Source organism: Carcharhinus amblyrhynchos, unplaced genomic scaffold, assembly GCF_965287045.1.
Source record: "Carcharhinus amblyrhynchos unplaced genomic scaffold, sCarAmb.v2.hapA scaffold_48, whole genome shotgun sequence".
Lineage (NCBI taxonomy): Eukaryota > Metazoa > Chordata > Chondrichthyes > Carcharhiniformes > Carcharhinidae > Carcharhinus > Carcharhinus amblyrhynchos.
This window is the reverse complement of record NW_027649789.1, coordinates 2,431,179-2,453,524: the sequence shown is the minus strand read 5'-3', so window position 1 is coordinate 2,453,524 and position 22,346 is coordinate 2,431,179. Positions and strand designations below refer to the sequence as shown.

Here is a 22,346-nt window from a genome sequence, read left to right as displayed (position 1 = left end):
CAGAGAGCTAGGAGATGTTAAGGATCTAGAGGAGTATACGGGTTGTAGGAAGGAGCTTAAAAAGGAAATTAGGAGAGCCAGAAGGGGTCATGAGAAGGCCTTGGCAGGTAAAATTAAGGAGAATCCCAAGGCCTTCTACAAATATGTGAAGAGTAAAAGGATGAGAAGAGAAGGGATAGGACCTATAAAAGGTGAAGGGGGAAAAGTCTGTGTGGAACCGGAAGAAATGGCAGAGGTGCTTACTGAGTACTTTGCCTCAGTATTCACGGTGGAAAGTGATCTGGGAGGTTGTACCGCAGGTTTGCAGTGGACTGAAAAGATTGAGTATGTGGATGTTAAGAAAGAGGATGTGTTGGAACTTTTAAATTCTGTCAAGATAGATAAGTCACCGGGACCGGATGGGATGTACCCCAGATTTCTATGGGAGGTGAGAGAAGTGATTGCAGAGCCCCTGGCGATGATCTTTGCATCACTGATGGAGACAGGAGAGGTTCTGGAGGATTGGAGAATTGCGGATATGGTTCCTATTTTCAAGAAAGGGAACAGGGATAGCCTGGGAAATTACCAACCGGTGAGTCTGACCTCAGTGGTTGGTAAGCTGATGGAGAGGATACTGAGGGACAGGGTTAATGAGCATTTAGAGAAGTTTAGTATGATCAGAAATAGTCAGCATGGCTTTGTCAAAGGCAGGTCGTGCCTTACGAGCCTAGTTGAGTGCTTTGAAAATGTGACTAAACACATTGACGAAGGAAGAGATGTGGTTTACATGGACTTCAGCAAGGCGTTTGATAAGGTCCCCCACGCAAGACTTCTTGAAAAAATGAGAGGGCATGGGATCCAAGGGGCTGTTGCCTTGTGGATCCAGAACTGGCTTGCCTGCAGAAGGCAGAGAGTGGTTGTGGATGGGTCTTTTTCTGCGTGGAGGTCGGTCACCAATGGAGTGCCCCAGGGATCTGTTCTGGGACCCTTGCGGTTTGTCATTTTCATAAATGACCTAGATGAGGAAGTCGAGGGATGGGTTAGTAAGTTTGCCGACGATACGAAGGTTGGTGGTGTTGTGGATAGTCTGGTGGGATGTCAGAAGTTGCAGCGTGACATAGATAGGATGCAAGACTGGGCGGAGAAGTGGCAGATGGACTTCAACGTGGATAGGTGTGTAGTGGTCCATTTTGGCAGGACCAATGGGATGAAGGAGTATAATATCAAGGGTAGGAGTCTTAGCTGTGTTGAGGAGCAGAAGGACCTTGGGGTCCGGGTCCATAGGACTCTTAAATCGGCCTCACAGGTAGAGGATGTGGTCAAGAAGGCGTATGGTGTACTGGCCTTCATTTATCGAGGGATTGAGTTTAGGAGTCGGGAGGTAATGCTGCAACTTTATAAGACTCTTGTCAGACCCCAGTTGGAGTACTGTGCGCAGTTCTGGTCGCCTCACTACTGGAAGGATGTGGAAGCTATTGAGAGGGTGCAGAGGAGATTTACAAGGATGTTGCCTGGATTGGGTGGCATGCCTTATGAGGATAGGTTGAGGGAGCTAGGTCTCTTCTCCCTGGAGAGACGAAGGTTGAAGGCGACCTGATAGAGGTTTATAAAATGTTGAGAGGAATAGATCGGGTGGATTCTCTGAGGCTATTTCCCAGGGCTGAAATGGTCGCTACGAGAGGACACAGGATTAAGGTGCTGGGGAGTAGGTACAGAGGAGATGTTAGGGGTAAGTTTTTCACTCAGAGGATGGTGAGTGAGTGGAATCGGCTGCCGTCGGTGGTGGTAGAGGTGAACTTGTTGGGGTCTTTTAAGACACTTCTAGGTGAGTACGTGGGAATTAATGGGATTGAGAGTTATAGATAGGCCTGGTAGGTATAGATGTGATCGGAGCAACTTGTGGGCCGAAGGGCCTGTTTGTGCTGTAGTTTTCTATGTTCTATTTAATTTATTATTGTCACATTTATCAGTGTCAAAGCATTCCGTACATAGGGAAGGAAAGGAAAGTGTCCAGAATGCAGTGTTACAGTCACAGCTAGGGTGTAGAGAAAAATCTACTTGGGTCAGGTATAGTTCCTTAACTTGAATCAGTTCACCACTGGAGCTAAACTTCTGATACAAACATAGATCTGGCTATTTATCCCACTGAACATTAACCTGAATTTAATGTGTTTCTTACTTTCTCCATTTAGTCTGGGTGGCAATAAAGTGGGAGATTCAGGAGTGAAACTGTTGTCTGCGGCTCTGAGGAATCCAGAATGTGAAATACAGAAACTGCAGTAAGTATCAGACTGTGTGAGATTGTGTTAATAATCAGTGGCTGTCTAACACTGTAAATTATTATCAGTGTCAGTAATAAGAACATAAGAAATAGGAGCAGGAGTAGGCCATCTGGCCCTTCGAGCCTGCCCCGCCATTCAATAAGATCATGGCTGATCTGTCATGGCTCAGTTCCACATTCCCGCCCTCTCCCCATAACCCTTAATCCCTTCTCTTATCAAAAACCCATCAACCCGCGTCTTAAAAATATTTAGCGAGGCAGCCTCCACCACTTCAACGGGCAGAGAATTCCAGAGATTCACCACCCTTTGAGTGAAGAAGTTCCTCCTCAACTCCGTTCTAAACCGCCCGCCCTTTATCTTGAGGCTGTGCCCCCTAGTCCTACTGTCTTTTTTGAGCGGGAAGAGTCTCTCCACCTCTATCCTATCCATCCCATTCATCATCTTATACGTCTCAATGAGATCTCCCCTCATTCTTCTAAACTCCAACAAGTACAAGCCTAGTTCATTCAGCCTCTCCTCATAGCTCAACCCCCTCAACTCCGGTATCAGCCTAGTAAACCTCCTCTGCACTCCCTCCAAGGCCAAAATATCTTTGCGCAGGTGCAGCGCCCAAAACTGCACACAGTACTCCAGCTGCGGCCTCACCAATGCCCTATACAGCTGCAGCAAGACCTCCCTACTTTTATATTCAATCCCCCTCGCTATGAAGGCCAGCATCCCATTCGCCTTCCTGACCACCTGCTGCACCTGCAAGCTGGGTTTTTGCGACTCATGCACAAGGACCCCGAGGTCCCTCTGCACCGTCGCCTGCTGCAGTTTTTCGCCACGTAAGTAATAGAGTAAGTAATAGTGTCATTAATAACCATTCAACATCATTCCTGTCAGTATTCGTATTAAACACCACGGATTCACTGTGATTCCTGAAATCTTTCTCTCTCTGATCTCCAGTTTGGAGAATAACAGCCTCAGATATTCTCACCTCTGCTCTCAGTACAAACCAGTCAGTGATGTGTCTGAACCTGAGTTACAATAAACTGTGAGATTCAGGAGTGAAAGATTTAACTAATCATTTATAATTCTTCTCAAAACCATTCATGAGAATAAAAAAGATGGACAAAACAATTAAATGTTTATAGAATTACCAGATATGGCTGGTCACATGTTTAATTTAGTTTAATTTGTCATTCAGATTATAGATGTTTATGTCTATCGGCTTCTCAGTTTAATTAAACATAGAAAACTGCTGTATATCGGTAAGGCAGATTACAAACTACATGGAATTCTGGTGAATTTTATCCCAAGGGATCCACTCTCAAATTTATATTAAACGGAGCTTAAGGAGCCTCTTAAAAGAGAATGCAGAGATGGAGGTGGGGAGGGTTTTGAAGAGAATTCCACAGCTTACAGCCCAGCAGTTCAAGGAACAGCTCAGCTGGCAATGGCAATAATCCCAGTACAGAATAGTCTGAATCATGTCCCTATTAATCATAGAACCCTACAGTGCAGAAAGAGGCCCTTCGGCCCATCGAGTCTGTACCGAACACAATCCCACCCAGGTCCTACCCCCATATCCCTACATATTTTACCCACTAATCCCTCTAACCTACAACATCTTAGGACACTAAGGGGCAATTTTAGCATAGCCAATCAACCTAACCCACACATCTTTGGACTGTGGGAGGAAACTGGAGCACCCGGAGGAAACCCATGCAGACAAAGAACAAAGAACAAAAGAACAAAAACAGCCCCGGAAACAGGCCCTACGGCCCAATGAGCCCACGCTGCCATTTTAACACTACCAGTACCCCCCCTCCACCCATGACCCTTATCTATTGTTTTATGGCCATCCACATTGAGGGAAACTAATTTAGGGACAATTTATTCCTGCCAATCAGCCTAAGAGCACATCTTTGGGGTGTGGGAGGGAACCGGAGCACCCGGAGAAAACCCATGCAAGCACGGGGAGAATGCACAAACTCCCACAGACACCGGCCCAAATCCATGTGTCTGTACAGCAATCAGCGTTAGTCACTGAGCTGTCGTCTTGCCCAGCATCTGGTCCAGTTTAGGCACACACTAACGACATGAAGCACTAGGCCAATCTCGAACAACCAAGAGCAGCCAAGTACGACCCATCGCGTGTATGCCCCTCGTTGGACAACAAGGCGGACCGACTTAAAACCTGTGAATGAAAAGAGAAAAAAACATTATTATCATACCATATCCATTTACCTTACCAGGGACGCCCCAATGCTAATGAACCTTATTTAAAACAATCTCCTATATCTACCCATCTCCAACCCACTCATGTGCCTGTCTAAGTTACTCTTAAACAACTCTAGCGTGTTTGCCTCCACCACCTTACTTGGCAGAGCATTCCATACCCCCACTACCCTCTGTGTGAAAAACCTCCCTCTAATATCCGTGTTATACCTCGCCCCCCTCACCTTAAGTCCATGGCCCCTTGTACTGTGACACGAGGAGAATGTGTAAATTCCACATAATGACCCAAGCCGGGAATCGAATTCAGGTCCCTGGAGCTGTGAAGCATCAGTGCTAACCCACTGTGCTACCGTGCCATCCCATTAATAATGGACATTGTTTTTAAGAACAGAAATAATGATACTAAATGTACCATTGTTATCTATTCCTGTTATTAAAAACACTATCAGTTATTATAGACACCATAATAAGCTTGGGAGCAAAGTTGGAGACTATGAAATAAAAGAGACAAAGGCAGTCTGGATTCTGTGTGCAGTTCTGGTCGCCTCACTACAAGAAGGACGTGGAAGCTATTGAGAGGGTGCAGAGGAGATTTACAAGGATGTTGCCTGGATTGGGAGGCATGCCTTATGAGGATAGGCTGAGGGAGCTAAGTCATTTCTCCCTGGAGAGACGAAGGTTGAGAGGCGACCTGATAGAGGTTTATAAAATGTTGAGAGGAATAGATAGGGTGGATTCTCGGAGGCTATTTCCCAGGGCTGAAATGGTTGCTACGAGAGGACACGGGTTTAAGGAGATGTCATTGAGACATATAAGATGATGAATGGGATGGATAGGATAGAGGTGGAGAGGCTCTTCCCGCTCAGAAAAGACTGTAGGAGTAGAAGGCACAGCCTCAAGATAAAGGGGGGGCAGTTTAGAACGGAGTTGAGGAGGAACTTCTTCACTCAAAGGGTGGTGAATCTCTGGAATTCTCTGCCCGTTGAAGTGGTGGAGGCTGCCTCGCTAAATATTTTTAAGACGCGGGTTGATAGGTTTTTGATAGGCAAGGGGATTAAGGGTTATGGGGAGAGGGCGGGAATGTGGAACTGAGACACGACAGATCAGCCATGATCTTATTGAATGGCGGGGCAGGCTCGAAGGGCTAGATGGCCTACTCCTGCTCCTATTTCTTATGTTCTTATGTTCTTAAGGTGTTGGGGAGTAGGTACAGAGGAGATGTTAGGGGTAAGTTTTTCACTCAGAAGGTGGTGGTGGAGGTGAACTCGTTGGGGTCCTTTAAGAGACTTCTGGATGAGTACATGGGATTTAATGGAATTGAGGGTTATAAATAGGCCTAGTAGGTATGGATATGATCAGCGCAACTTGTGAGCCGAAGGGCCTGTTTGTGCTGTAGTTTTCTATGTTCTATGAAGTTATCTGAGTGACAGGAAACAGGCAGGAGAGGTGAACTGTAGCTTTTCATTTATAGGAAGCTGACAGTGGCTTTCCCCAGCAACCAGTACTGTGATACTACGACTAATTTTCTTTACATGTACTACCAAATGATACTTGGGTTTATCTAAAAATGAGATGTGAAGCTCCAGCACATGGCGGCTTGCAGCCCAGAGAGCGGATGCAGCATATGATAGACCGAGCTCAATCATACCAAAATCAATGGATTGGATCAGAGATCTGCTGTCTTGTCATATCCACTCATAAATGGTGTTAGACATGGAACAAATGTTGGACATGCTGGTTACATTAGGCGACACGGTGGCACAGTGGTTAACGCTGCTGCCTCACAGCGCTCATGATCAGGGTTCAATTCCAGCCTTGGGTGACTTTATGTGTAGAGTTTGCACGTTCTCCCCGTGTCTGTGTGGGTTTCCTCTGTGTACTCCAATTTTCTCCCTCAGCCCAAAGATGTACAGGTTTGGTTGATGCTAAGTTGTCCCTAGGTGTCTCAGGGTGTGAGGGTTAGGGGGATCACTGGGGCATATATGTGGAGTTACAGAGATAGGGTCTGGATATGATATTCTTTCAAAGAATTGGTGAAGACTCGATGAGCCAAAGGGCCTCCTTCTACAATGTGGGAATTGTATGATTCTATAAACATGCCACAAGAATTCCATCATTACTGGTGAGGGAACCCAGAGCATCAGTGCCACCTTCAGCCAGAAGTGCTGACTAGAATGATTAATCTCAGCCTCCTCCTGAGGTCCCCAGCATTACAGATATCAGTTTGATTCACTGCATGTGAGGTAAAGAAATGACTGAAGGCGCTGCATACTGCAAAATCTGTCAGCCTGGCAGTACCCCAGCAATGGTACTGAAGAATTGTGCTCCATAACTAGCCATTCCCCTCGCAAAGCTGTTCCAGTACAGCTACAACACTGGACCTGTCCCACAATGTGGAATTACTACTCCATCAGACTGCTCTTGATGATCAGAAAATGTGTCATCCTTCCAGTGCCTCACGATCATCACTGCAGGAGTTCCTCAGGGTGATGTCCGAAGCCCAACCACCTTCAATTGCTTTATCAATGTCCTTCCTTCCATTATAAGGTCAGAGTGAGGATGCTCACTAATGATTGTACAATGCTCAGTACTGTTCACAATTCCTCAGATACTGAAGCAGTCCATGTCCATAAACAGCAAGACCTGAACAAAACACAAAATGCTGGAAAGGCTCAGTATGTCTGACAGCTTCTGTGGAGAGAGAACAGCGAACCCTTCGAATCTGGATGACTCTTCAACAGAGCTAGTGTCTTAAGGTCTGAAGAACGTTCAGGCTTAACCTGATAAGTGGCAAGTAATGTTTGACTACACAAATGCCAGGGAAGGACCATCTCCAACAGAAGGAAATCAAACCATATTCCCTTTACATTGAATGGCAACACCATCACTGAATCCTCGACCAGCAACATCTGGGTGGTGGGGGTCGCACTGGGACCATTGAACAGACACTGAACTGTAAACACTGTGGCTCCAAGGGTAGATCACAGCCTGGGAATTCGGAGATGAGGAACTCGCCTCCTGTCTCCTGAATTTTTGCCCACCATCTCCAAGGCACAAGTCAGCAGTGTGATGGAATCCGCTCATCTTGCTGGATTGATGCAGCTTCAGAAACACTGAAGAAGCTCATCCAGGGAAAAGGAGCCACTGGATCAGCTGGCCATTCACCAAATTAAACATTGACTGTTTCTATCACTGACACAATAGGAAGTCTTACAACCTCAGGTTAAAGTCCAATAGGTTTATTCGGTAGCAAACACCACTAGCTTTAGGAGCGCTGCTCCTTCATCAGGTGAGTGGCAGTTCTGTTCACAAACAGGGTATACAAAGACACAGACTCAGTTTACAAAATAATGATTCGAATGCGAATCTTTACAGCTAATCAAGTCTTAAAGATACAGACAATGTCAGTGGAGAGAGGGTCAAGCACAGGTTAAAGAGATGTGTATTGTCTCCAGACAGGACAGTTAGTGAGATTTTACAAACCCAGGCAAGTCATGGGGATTACAGATAGTGTGACATGAACCCAAGATTCCGGTTGAGGCCGTCCTCATGTGTGCGGAATTTGGCTATCAGTTTCTGCTCAGCGACTCTACGCTGTCGTGTGTTGTGAAGGTCGCCTTGGAGATCATTTACCCAAAGATCAGAGGGCTGTGACCGCTGAAGTGTTCACCAACAGGAAGGGAACAGTCTTGCCTGGTGATTGTCAAGCGATGTTCATTCATCCGTTGTCGTAGCGTCTGCATGGTCTCCCCAGTGTACCATGCTTCGGGACATCCTTTCCTGCAGCGTATCAGGTAGACAACATTGGCCAAGTTGCAAAAATAGGTACCACCATCAGACTCACCATAGACTACTCTCCAGAATCGGTTGCATTCTTGGACACACGCATCTCCATCAAGGACGGTCACCTCAGCACCTCACTGTACCGCAAGCCCATGGATAACCTCACAATGCTCCACTTCTCCAGCTTCCACCCTAAACATGTTAAAGAAGCCATCCGCTATGGACAAGCCCTCAGTATGCACAGGATCTGCTCAGGTGAGGAGGCTCACAACTGACACCTCCAGACGCTGAAAGATACAGTCCTAAGAACAGGATGTGACGCTCGACTCATCGATCAACAGTTCCAACACGCCACAGTGAAAAACCACACCGACCTCCTCAGAAGACAAACACAGGACACAGTGGACAGAGTACCCTTCGTTGTCCAGTACTTCCCCGGAGAGGAGAAGCTACGACATCTTCTCCGGAGCCTTCAACATCTCATCGATGAAGACGAACATCTCGCCAGGGCCATCTCGACACCCCCACTTCTTGCCTTCAAACATCCGCACAACCTCAAACAGACCATTATCCACAGCAAACTACCCAACAGTGACCACAATACCACACAACCTTGCCACAGCAACCTCTGTAAGACATGCCGGATCATCGACATGGATGCCATCTTCTCACATCAGAATACCATCCACCAGGTGCACGGTACATACTCCTGCAACTCGGCCAATGTTGTCTACTGATACGCTGGAGGAAAGGATGTCCCGAGGCATGGTACATTAGGGAGACCATGCAGATGTTACAACAACAGATGAATGAACATCGCTTGACAATCACCAGGCAAGACTGTTCCCTTCCTGTTGGGAACACTTCAGCAGTCACGAGCATTCGGTCTCTGATCTTTGGGTAAGCGTTCTCCAAGGCGGCCTTCACGACACACGACAGCGCAGAGTCGCTGAGCAGAGACTGATTGCCGAGTTCCGCACACATGAAGACGGCCTCACCCGGGATCTTGGGTTCATGTCACACTATCTGTAACCCCCATGACTTGCCTAGGTTTGTAAAATCTCACTAACTGTCCTGTCTGGAGACAATACACATCTCTTTAACCTGTGCTTACCCTTTCTCCACTCACAATGTCTGTATCTTTAAGACTTGATTACCTGTAAAGACTTGCATTCCAATCATTATTTTGTAAATTGAGTTCGTGCCTTTATGTGCCCTGTTTGTGAACAGAACTGCCACTCACCTGACGAAGGGGCAGCGCTCCAAAATCTAGTGGTGTTTGCTACCGAATAAACCTGTTGGACTTTAACCTGGTGTTGTGAGACTTCTGACTGTGTTTACCCCAGTCCAACGCTGGCATCTCCACATCATGTCTGTCACTGACACACAGTGGCAGTATTTTACCACATACAAGGTGGAATGGAGCAGCTCACCAAGGTTCCTGAGACAGCATCATCCAAACAGGCACGATCCATCACCGAGATGGGCAAGGATATCAGAAGGATGGAACACCAACCAGCTTCAGATTTCTTTCCAAACCACACACCATTCTGACTTGCAATGTATTGCTTTTCCATCACTGATGTGGGATCATAATCCTGGATATCCCTTCCTAACACTGTGCAGAATTTAAGAAGATGGCTCACCACCTCCTTCTCAAGGGCAATTGGGGATGGGCTGCAAGTGTTTGCATTGCCTGTGACATCCCCTGAAATAATTAATAAAGACCAGCACTACCCACTGAAGGGATGGGTAATTGTGCCTGTGTGTAACCCAAACACCGTCACATAGGAGAGAGAAAACAGCTGCGAGAGGACAAATTGTGTGACAATTGTGCAGGCCAGAGGAATTCTATAGATCTGGTGGAACTATTCAATATATTCAGCGAGGATCTCTAATGTCCTGGTGTTGTGCTGTGCTCTGTACAACCTGGAGTTAGAGTGGAGAAGCTTTGAACAAAGTGTGATGCAATACAATGTTGACCAGATGCTTCATGATGAGGAACCCCATGGACCACAGGCCAGGGACATGGGATATGTGTCAGGGAGGATGGAGATTCAGTAATACAGACATGTTTTCCATGGACCTTAACTCACACAGCCATTCAGTGTAATAAATCTTCCACCATCTCCAGCACTGTTACTGTTCCTGTGAATGTTTTATAATTTCCCTGGAGCCGTCACTACATGGAACAAAGGCATTGGAATTGTATTGAGCTCATTCAGTGCTGTATTTCCCATCTCACATTCCCAGTGAACTGTTAAAGACCCAGTAATATGGTGAAGGATTTATTTAGTGGTGTTCCAGCTCTGAATTTACTGGAAACACAAACATAACAAAGTGACCGGTAACAACAAAGTATAACCCTGTGAAACCCAAGGAAGCAACCCCACCATGACAACCACCCCCATCCCCGCACTTTCCACTGAGCTGCAGACAGGATCTTTATCTCTCTCCTCTGGGAATTTCAATGAACGTGGCCTTTGTCCTCGGATTTCCTGAGTCCTGGAAGGATCTGGCCGACTGTGAATCCTCTGTACAGATGGTGGAGTTGTCTCTGTCATCATAGCTTCATAAGGTGCTTGTGTCACAGTCGGAGCAGAAAAGGACCCACTGCCCACACCAGGGGCATCCTGAGATGGGCTCCCAAATGCTGCAGGCAGCCGCTCCTTTACCCCTTCAGGGCAAACTGGACCCTCCCTATTCAGCTGAGGAGGTCCTCTCAGTGACTCCAGGTACATTGTCCCATCCTTCCCGCAGCCCATTGTTAGCGCGAGTGGGCGAACACGACCACTATGGACTCAGGGTCAGGTTCAACAGTGGTATAGCTTTATTTTTATGTTGACGGAGGTGCTGTCAGGACATACAAACTGAACTGTCCCGAAAGCACTCTAAAGACCCGCCGCAATGGATTACAGTTATACCTGAACTTCAATACATTGTACAATTCAAATGCTAATGTTTTGTTTGCAGTATTCGATCCGACCATCCTGTTTCGATGTCTTTGAGTATTGTAATGATGTTTTTAAGTGTGTGTTAATCGTTTCTGTCTGACGGGTTTATTAATGGTCTAGAATCTCCGGGGCTTGAACAATGGGTGTTTGACTGATCTCAGGGAGTTTGTGGGGCCAGGGATGCTTCCTTAGTTATGCTAATCCTTAGGTGTCTCCATAGAGGGTTGCTTGATTAGATCAGAGGTGCTGATTTGGTTGGATGGGGGTGTACTTTTTAATTTTAGTTCCTGTAGGTGCCATCCTGTCCGGTTCCCTTTGTGTGCTAGCCCCTCGTTTGTATTCTAAAAGCATGTCCTTGCCTGCTAGTCTGTGTCTGTTCTCTTGTGACCTTCAGTGGGGAGGCTCTGAGTGCAACTTTAGTCTGCTTCCGTATTGTGGGCCCAATTTCATAAAATTTGTTGTCCGATAACACCGTGTTCGACAGAGCTCATGGAGGTGGTAAGAACATGCAGGTTCATGTATAATTCCAGTGGGTGATAGGCCGGATGTTACTCTCCATGAAGGTCACCAATCTCTCTGTGGAGGATGTTATTTGTGCTCATACCTGAGACATGGTAACACTGCTGGTCTGGATTGACTCCTCCATCCTTTGTGTATGGATACACAGCCTTTGGAAACTCCACCCGATGTTAAAATATCTTACACTGCAGCTCCAGTATCTGCTGCATTGTTAAAGACTCCAGTCACATTTCACCTTCCACAAGCTGGCTCTGCCCTCTCGAGTGTGAGTGAACTCAGCTATTGCTGCCCCCATCAGCTGCTCGGTTTGTGTGTGCTGTCCTGTGCTGCCAGATTGTAACCCCTTTGCTAATTGTGTGAGACAGAATCTGCTCTGGCGGATGTTATGGGGAATAATGTGACAATCCATCCTCTGACAACCCCTCCTCATCTTCAGAGCTGCACACCCATCTCCCACTCACCACAGCTGTTGATCTGTGAGAGAGTGAAGAATGTTAGAGGGTAATGCACATTCCAACATGTCCTGGAGACTGTTCCTAACCCAGAGCTCCATCTGACCAATGGAGGACACACAAGCACCAGGTTTTGGACTCAGCAGCAGAGTCTCTCCTGTGCCCATCACTCACTCACTCACTCTCTCTGGATCCACAACCCATCTCACCATCAGTGATTGCCCACCCAGCCTCCAGGTCTCCCAGCTCCAGCACTTCATCTTCCATTGGTATAAGGATAACACAATCCAGACACTGTCACTCTTGGCTCCTTCTCTGACGCTCTGTGCCCTCTTCTACAAGCACATAAATTTCCATTGTTACTCACCCATCAAAGACACACACAAGCCTATGGTGCTGCCAGACTGCCCATCATGGGCCCACCAGGATGGTCACTCAGTGTGGGCAGTGCAGCAGTCATCTCTGACTGACCGGAACCCTTCACAGAGAGGCTGACATGTTCCTGAAGATTGATGCTGCTGTTTGGACATTGCCAGTGTCTGGGTGGAGATGTTCTTTCCACAATTTCTCTTCCATCCTTATTCACATATCAGCCTGTAAGTTTAACACTCACCTTGTCAGAACATATCAGGTTATTGATCCTTTTGCCTCACTGCAGCCACGTGCTGCCTGCTCTGGCCCTCGGCAGTTTCTATCCAGACTTGCTTGGGTTGATGTGACAGGTCTCCTCCTCCAGTCTTGAGGGAACAGAACCTCCCTCCAAACCGATATAGCCTTGAGAATTTCCAGGGAAGTGTCAGTGAATTGGGATTAATCTGCCTTCTACCATTTCAGCCCTTTGTTCATTAACCAGGGCTCCCTCACTGCTCCCTTCAGAGCCTTTAAAAGTGCTGCTGGCTGCCTTTAAATCTGGTGCCTGCTTTGCCTGAATGGGATCTTCCCCTGCAGCCAGTGGTTAAACTCTGGAATACACAGGGTTTTGGGGGAAGGTGGGGGAATGACACTTAGTGAATTACTCATTCGGAGAGTCAGTGCAGACACAATGGGCCGAATGGCCTCCTTCTGCTCTGTAACAATTCTGTGATTCTGCCTGTGCTGCCTGAGTGGACGGATTCCCCTAACCTGTCAGATATTAATGTGTCCGTTCTGGTTATGTGTGGGGTTGGTTAGTTCAGTTGGTTTGGTGTCTGGAGTGTGATGTGGAATGATGCTAATGTTGAGGGTTTGGTCCTCGCACCGGCTGTGGGGTTCATGGAGTCCCACCTCCTCCCATTGCCCCACGTTTATTAAGTTTAGTCCCTGAAGCGACATGGAACAAATTGCCTCTCTCTCTATTGGAGAAAAATATTAATATTTCATTGGACTGTGGCTACTAACACTGTCCACACGGCAACATCACCAACTCCCAGTCGAAATATCGATACATTTCCAACCAATATCTCCATATAATTGTCCCGGAGCACAATGAGGCCATTTGGCCCATCATATCTGCACCAGCTCACCAAATTAATATTAGGAATTTGTGTCATTCTCCAGCCTTTTTCTCGTATCCTCGCTCATTGTTTCTATTCAAATAATCATCTAATTCCTTTCTGACTGTTTCGATACAGCCGACCTCCACCACACTTCCCGGCTGTAATTCCAGACCTGAACCACTGGCAGTGTGAAAAAGGTTTCTCTCTCATCATCTTCAACCCCACCACACACTCCATTCCTGAGCCACTGACCATCCCATGTCCCTCCCTGTGACTCAGGGTAAGGACATGGGAATCCTGAGCTCTTCCCTTTCACCATCATCCTTTTTGTCATTTAATCACTCCGACACTTCCATTTTGTTCTTTCCTTGTCACCCGCCCATCCCCAGCTCCCTGTCACTTAAAACAATTTAATTCACTGCTACTTCCAAGTTCTAATTTTAGCAAATTGAACTGAAACTAAATCTGTTTCTCTCTTCACAGATACTGCCTGTCCTGCTGAGGATTTCCAACATATTTTATTCATATTTCAGATTTGCACCATCAATATAATTTTGCCTTCTGTATAAACTGAAGTTGTGTTTCTTGAATGTCCCGCACTGTACATTATTATTGTTAATGATCTTATTCTTAAAAACACTGGGGATTTACCCTGATTCCTGTTATTTTTCTCTCTCTGATCTCCAGTCTCCATGATAACGATCTCTCAGATTCTTGTGCCGAGGACCTGGCCTCTGCTCTCAGTACAAACCGCTCACTGATCGATCTGAATCTGGGTTTCAATGAACTGGGAGATTCAGGAGTGAAACGGCTGTCTGTGGCTCTGAGGAATCCAGATTGTAAAATACAGAAACTGGAGTAAGTAGCAGACTGTGAGATTGTGTTTATAATAATAATATACTATAATTTCACCACTGGTATTTGCATAAAAAACACTGCCCATTACTATTCGCATCAGTAATGAATAAGGAAAATTTCTTTTCCTCTGACTCCTGTTGCTTCTCTCTCTGATCCCTAGGCAATGGGATGTCATAAGAACGTAAGAAATAGGAGCAGGAGTAGGCCATCTAGCCCTTCGAGCCTGCCCCACCATTCAATAAGATCATGGCTGATCTGAAGTGGATCAGTTCCACTTTCCTGCTGTCTCCCCATAACCCCTTATTCCCTTGTCTTGTCAGTGTCAAATAATCATCATGTCACTTGACATGTCAGTCTCACAAATCTTTATGTCGAGGGAGTGGGTGAATAATGTTACCCTCTGAAGTCCTCTCCTCCTCCTTGTAGCTGCACGGTTGTCTCTGGATGCAGCATCCATTTATGTCTGAAAAGGGAAGAGTGAATAGATGACAGTCAATGGGGGACAGGACATCATGGTGGCCTCTCTGTTAGTAACAGATGACAGTATTGTACAGAGAGGTGAACTTAGTTCAAATGTCAAGATGCAGAATCAGTTTGGGTCGAGATAAAAACTGGCAAATTTTAGAATCATAGAAACATTACAGTTCAGAAAGAGGCCATTTGACCCATCGAGTCTGCACCGAACACAATCCCACCCAGGCCCTATACCCATATCCCTACATATTTCACTTGCTAATCCCTCTAACCTACACAGCTCAGGACACTAAGGGACAATTCAGCATGGCCAATCAACTTAACCCACACATCTTTGGACTCGAGGTCACTTCTGGGAATCGCCAAAACTGTACAGACAAATAATGGGGTCTTGGAAAAGCATACTGCAATAATCATGGGTGATTCTGATCTTCAAAAGTGCCGCAGCAGCTCGGTGACTAGCACTGCTAGCTGTGCAGATACATGGATTTGGGCCTGTGTCTGTGGGAGTTTGCGCATTCTCCCTGTGGTTGCGTGGGTTTCCTCCGGGTGCTCCGGTTTCCTCCCACACTCCAAAGATGTGCTCTTAGGCTGATTGGTTTTAGCAAATTGACACTATTCTCCCCTGAATCTGGCTAAGTCAGGGGTTCTATTTGTAGATACGCAGGGTAGAATAGGTGTAGGGTGATGCGGCGGCGCGGGCTTGTTGGGCCGAATGGCCTGTTTCCCGTGCTGGGTTGTTCTTTGTTCTTTGTTCAAAGAATAAAGATACATACAACACAGTAATAGGCTGCGACAACTCCTAATTCTTATTTAGACCCAATACTTACTGTCCATTCTCAGTTTCTATTCCTGTTTGTCTCCCATCCATGTTTCTATCAAGATAAACTTTGAACATTGGGCATATGCCTGTTTCTGTCAACTTCACTGGCTGTGCATTCGAGGCACCCACCACCCTCTGTGAAAACTTTCCCCACACGTCGGTAGGACTGCTGAGGAACAGTGGAGGATCTTTAAGGAGATCTTTTTTGGTGCTCAGCAGAAATTTATTCCGATGGTAAAGAAGGATCGTAGGAGAAGGGATAATCAGCCGTGGTTATTGAAGGAAATAAAGGAGAGTATTAAATTAAAAGCTGATGAGTTTAGAGTGGCTAAAAGTAGTGGGTGAGTAGAAGATTGGGAGAGGTTTAAAAATCAACGAAGATTGACTAAGAAGTTGATAAAGAAAGGAGGGATAGACTATGAAGCTAAACTAGCACTAAATATAAAAAAGGACAATAAGAGTTTTTATGAATATATAAAGAGGAGGAGGCTGGCTAGAGTGAATGTTGGACCCGTAGAGGATGAGAGGGGAATTTAGTGGTGGGGGATGAGGAAATGGCTGAGGCCTTAAATAAGTTTTTTGCCTTGGTCTTCACGGAGGAGGATGCGAATAGTTTGCTGGGTATTAAAGATAGAAGGATGGTAGTTGAGGGCCTGAACTCGATTACTGTCGCTAGAGAGGTAGTGCTTGATCGACTAGCGGGACTGATGGTGGACAAGTCCCCAAGACCAGATGGAATGCATCCCAGGGTTCTGAAGGAAATGGCAGAGGTGATAGTAGATGCCTTGGTGATTATTTTCCAAACCTCGCTGGATTCCGGGGAAGTGCCAGAAGATTGGAAAACGACTAATGTTATGCTGCTGTTTAAAAAGGGTAGCAGGCAAAAGGCAGGTAATTATAAACCGGTTAGTTTAACGTCTGTTGTGGGAAAAATGCTTGAATCCATCATCAAAGAAGAAATAGCGAGGCACCTTGAGAAGAATTGTTTGATAGAGCAGACGCAGCACGGACTCGTTAAGAGAAAGTCGTGTCTGACAAATTTATTGGATTTCTATGAGGATGTGACTAGTGCGGTAGACAGAGGGGAACCGGTGGATGTGGTGTTTCTCGATTTTCAGAAGACATTTGATAAGGTGCCGCACAAAAGGTTGCTTCAGAAGGTTAGGGGGCATGGAGTTGGGGGTAAGGTGTTAGTGTGGATAGAGGATTGGTTGTCTAATGGGAGGCAGAGAGTTGGTATCAATGGGTGCTATTTTGATTGGCAGTTGGTGACTAGTGGAGTGCCGCAGGGATCGGTGCTGGGGCCTCAACTATTTACCATTTATATAGATGATCTGGAGGAGGGGGCTGAGTGTAGGGTGTCGAAATTTGCTGATGACATGAAGATAAGTGGAAAAGCAAATTGTGCGGGGCGTGTGGAAAGTCTGCAGAGGGATCTAGATAGGCTGAGCGAGTGGGCGAGGACCTGGCAGATGGAGCACAATGTTAGCAAGTGTGAGGTTATCCACTTTGGCAGGAATAATAGTAGGAGGGACTACTATTTAAAGGGCGAAAAGCTGCAGCATGCTATGGTGCAGAGGGACCTGGGGGTCCTTGTGCATGAGTCGCAAAAACCCAGTCTGCAGATGCAGCAGGTGATCAGGAAGGCAAATGGGATGCTGACCTTTATAGTGAGGGGGATAGAATATAAAAGCAGGGAGGTCTTGCTGCAACTGTACAGGGTACTGATGAGGCCGCAGCTGGAGTACTGTGTGCAGTTTTGGTCGCTGCACTTGCGCAAGGATATTTTGGCCTTGGAAGGAGTGCAGAGGAGGTTCACTAGGCTGATACCGGAGATTAGGGGGTTGGACTGTGAAGAGAGGCTGAAAAGACTGGCTTTGTACTCGTTGGAGTTTAGAAGGATGAGGGGGGATCTTATAGAGATGTATAAGATAATGAAGGGGATGGATAGGATAGAGGTAGAGAGATTCTTCCCACTCAGAAAGGACAGCAGGACTAGAGAGCACAGCCTCAAGATAAAGGGGGGGGGGCAGTTTAGAACGGAGTTGAGGAGGAACTTCTTCACTCAAAGGGTGGTGAATCTCTGGAATTGTCTGCCCGTTGAAGTGGTGGAGGCACCCTCGCTAAATATATTTAAGTCACGGGTAGATAGGTTTCTGATAGGCAAGGGAATTAAGGGTTACGGGGAGAAAGCGGGAAAATGGAACTAAGCCACTTCAGATCAGCCATGATCTTATTGAATGGCGGGGCAGGCTCGAAGGGCTAGATGGCCTACTCCTGCTCCTATTTCTTATGTTCTTATGTACGTCTCCTCTAAACTTTCCCCCTCTTGCCTTCAAACTGTCCCGTCTTGTAGTTGACCTTTCCATTCCAGGGGAAAAGACTCCAACTATCCACCATATATTTGCCTCTATCAGATCGCGCCTCAGCTTCCGTCTTTCCAGTGAAAACAATCCGAGATTTTTCAACATCTCCTTATACCTTAACCAGACCAGGCAACATCCTTGTAATTCTTCTTTGCATACTCCAAAGCTTCCACATCCTTCTGGTTGTCTGGCGATCAGAACTGCACGCAGTATTCCATATGTAGCCTAACTAAAGTTTAATATAGCTGTAATATAACTCGTCAACTTTTATACTAGATGCGCTGTCTGATGAAGCGAGCGTGCTGCGTGTCTTGTTGACCAAGTTATCCACTTTCAGGGATCAGTTGACACGTACATACATATATCCCTCTGAATGTCAATGTTCCTGTTGTTTTACTCAGACAGGGAAGGCTGGGGCATTACCTCGTGGAGTTGTATCAAATTAAGAAGAACATACATAGGTTTATAGAAAGAAACCTTTCTCCTTCGTTGTAGGGGTCAGTGACCAGGGGCATATTTAAGGCAATGGGCAGGAATTTCAGAGGAGAATTGAAGATGGTCGAGTCATTAGCACTGCTGTCTCATAACGTTAGGGATCTTTGTTCAATTCCGGCCTCGGGTGACTGCCTGTGGAGTTTGCATGTTCTCCCTGTGTGTGCGGGTTTCTGTCAGATACTCTGGTTGCTCCCATAGTCCAAAGATGTGGAGATTAGGTGCATTGACCATGTTAAATTATCCCTGAATGTCCCAAGATGTGTAGTTTCGGTGGATTTGCCATGGTAAATGTCCAGTTAGGGATTCTATGGTTCTGTGGAAAAGCTTTTTGACCCAGAGTGTGGTGGAAATCTGGATCTCGCTCTTTGAAAGAGTGGTGCAGTCGGGAACATTCACAATATTTGAGAAGCATTTAGAGGAGCACTTGAAATGACACAGCATACAAGGCTATGGAGCAAGTGCTGGGAAATGGATTAAAATAGATTGGTGCTTGATGGGACACAGACACGATGGAGCGAAGGGCCTGTTTCTGTGCTAAAATACCCCATAAAAGCCCAAAGTTTGGAAATTCTGAATCAGAACCTGAATTTCACTGATTCCTGTTATTTCTCTCTCTCTCTCTGATCCCAATACAATGGAATGTCAATCACATTGATTTTTGTGCCCTGGGTATAGCGGAATAATGTGACGGTGATTCTATGAGGACCCGTTCACATGTTTATAGGGGGACTGATGTTCCCCAATCACACGACCCTTGATTTGTGAGAGAGAGACCAGGGTGAATGGAGGCAATTGTAAAATCACAGACAGAAACTCCAAAGTGTTTTGTGAAGTTAGCCTAGACCGTTGGTTTTATATTTGATTTTGGTATCAATGAGAATGAGGTGTTTCACTCCAGGTATGAAGGCCAGCATCCCATTCGCCTTCCTGACCACCTGCTGCACCTGCAAGCTGGGTTTTTGCGACTCATGCACAAGGACCCCGAGGTCCCTCTGCACCGTCGCCTGCTGCAGTTTTTCTCCACATAAGTAATAATCCTTCCTACCATTATTCCTACCAAAGTGGACCACCTCGCACTTGCCAACATTAAATTCCATTTGCCAGTTCCTGGCCCATTCGCCCAGCCTATCTAGATCCTTCTGCAGACTCTCCACACCCTCCGCCTGGAAAATAACCACCAAGGCATCTACTATCACCTCCGCCATTTCTTTCAGAACCCTCGGATGCTTTCCATCCGGTCCTGGGGACTTGCCCACAATCAGCCCCTCCAGTCTGTCGAGCACCGCCTCTCTAGTAACAGTAATGTCATCGAGACCCTCCAGTCCTACCACCTTTCCATCTCTGACACCCAGCAAATTATTCACATCCTCCTCCGTGAAGACCGAAACAAAAAAGTTATTGCAGAGGGACCTCGGGGTCCTTGTGCATGAGTCGCAAAAACCCAGCTTGCAGGTGCAGCAGGTGGTCAGGAAGGCAAATGGGATGCTGGCCTTCATAGCGAGGGGGATTGAATATAAAAGTAGGGAGGTCTTGCTGCGGCTATATAGGGCATTGGTGAGGCCGCAGCTGGAGTACTGTGTGCAGTTTTGGGCGCCGTACTTACGCAAGGATATTTTGGCCTTGGAGGGAGTGCAGAGGAGGTTTACTAGGCTGATGCCGGAGTTGAGGGGATTGAGCTATGAGAAGAGGCTGAATAAACTAGGCTTGTACTTGTTAGAGTTTAGAAGAATGAGGGGAGATCTCATTGAGACGTATAAGATGATGAATGGGATGGATAGGATAGAGGTGGAAAGACTCTTCCCGCTCAGAAAGGACAGTAGGACTAGGGGGCACAGCCTCAAGATAAAGGGGGGGTGGTTTAGAACGGAGTTGAGGAAGAACTTCTTCACTCAAAGGGTGGTGAATCTCTGGAATTCTCTGCCCGTTGAAGTGGTGGAGGCTACCTCGCTAAATATTTTTAAGACGCAGATTGATGGGTTTCTGATAAGAGAGGGGATTAAGGGTTATGGGGAGAGGGCGGGAATGTGGAACTGAGCCACGACAGATCAGCCGTGATCTTATTGAATGGCGGGGCAGGCTCGAAGGGCCAGATGGCCTACTCCTGCTCCTATTTCCTATTTCTTATGTGACCCACTAGGATGCTTTTATCAAACACAATTTATTTAAGAATGCAGTTAGAATGTAACAACAAGAATTAGCATAACCTTTACCAATTGCAAAACATAAACATGACACAGTATAACTCTTCACAGCTAGCTATCTCTGTTGTTCCAATGTAAAGCAATACCCATACACCCTTCTCTAACATTAGTTAGCATAAGTATGCTCACGTGATGCCAATTTTTAGCTTTTTAACACTTCCGGAAAGCCAGTCAGTAATTGTTTTCATAGAGGATGTCGCCTCCAAACAGCACGACTTCAGAGAGGTAACCCCAGTCTCTGACAGCTTCCAACACAGCAACACTTAAACAGCAAAAACTCCAACTTCAGAGAGGGAAACAGCACCATTGTTTGTTTTAACTTCAAGCAGCTTCTGAAAGCAGAATAAAAACTAGAATGCTCTGTGAAAAATAGCTGTTCCTCAGTCACATGACATAACCTGTCAATCACCCGCAATCAAGCTCTAATCTGCCATCCCAAGGGAACGCTGAAACAACAGAACACTGCATTAGTTCGGATTAAAATCAACATGATGTCAATTATACTGCTTCAGTAACAATAAAGGGAGCCCGCTACTGATAGCACAGTGCTGACATAAGAACATAAGAAATAGGAGCAGGAGTAAGCCATCTAGCCCTTCGAGCCTGCCCCGCCATTCAATAAGATCATGGCTGATCTGAAGAGGATCAGTTCCACTTTACCACTCTTTCTCCATAGCCCTTAATTCCCTTGTCTGTCAAAAACCTATCTACCCGTGACTTAAATATATTTAGTGAGGTAGCCTCCACCACTTCAACGGGCAGAGAATTCCAGAGATTCACCACCCTTTGAGTGAAGAAGTTCCTCCTCAACTCCGTTCTAAACTGCGCCCCCCACTTATCTTGAGGCTGTGCCTTCTAGTCCTGCTATCCTTAAGCGGGAAGAATCTCTCTACCTCGACCCTATCCATCCCCTTCATGATCCTATATGTCTCTATAAGATCCCCCCTCATCCTTCTAAACTCCAACAAGTACAGACCCAATCTATTCAGCCTCTCTTCATAGTCCAACCCCCTCATCTCCGGTTTCACTCCGAATCCACTGCTACTTCCAAGTTCTAATTTTAACTAATTGAACTTAAACTACATCTGTTTCTCTCTTCACAGATATTTTCTGTCCTATTGAGAGTTTCCAGCATATTTTATTCATATTTCAGATTTGCAGCATCGATATAATTTTGCCTTCTGTATGAACTGAAGTTGTGTTTCATGAATGTCCCGCGCTGTACATTATTATTGTTAATGATCTTATTCTTAAAAACACTGGGGATTTACCCTGATTCCTGTTATTTTTCTCTCTCTGATCTCCAGTCTCCATGATAATGATCTCTCAGATTCTTGTGCCGAGGACCTGGCCTCTGCTCTCAGTACAAACCGCTCACTGACAGATCTGAATCTGGGTTACAATAAACTGGGAGATTCAGGATTGAAATGGCTGTCTGTGGCTCTGAGGAATCTGGATTGCA

The 22,346-nt window shown here is 46.2% G+C and overlaps 1 protein-coding gene across 1 annotated transcript in view; it reads left to right on the top strand.

The window, feature by feature from the left end:
• LOC145337423 (NACHT, LRR and PYD domains-containing protein 3-like) overlaps positions 1-22,346 on the top strand; it is a 111,681-nt gene that overhangs the window by 81,943 nt on the left and 7,392 nt on the right. Inside the window, 2 exon segments of the mRNA XM_080182196.1 lie at positions 2,172-2,258; positions 14,355-14,525. Coding sequence (XP_080038322.1) covers positions 2,172-2,258; positions 14,355-14,525 — 258 coding nt within the window.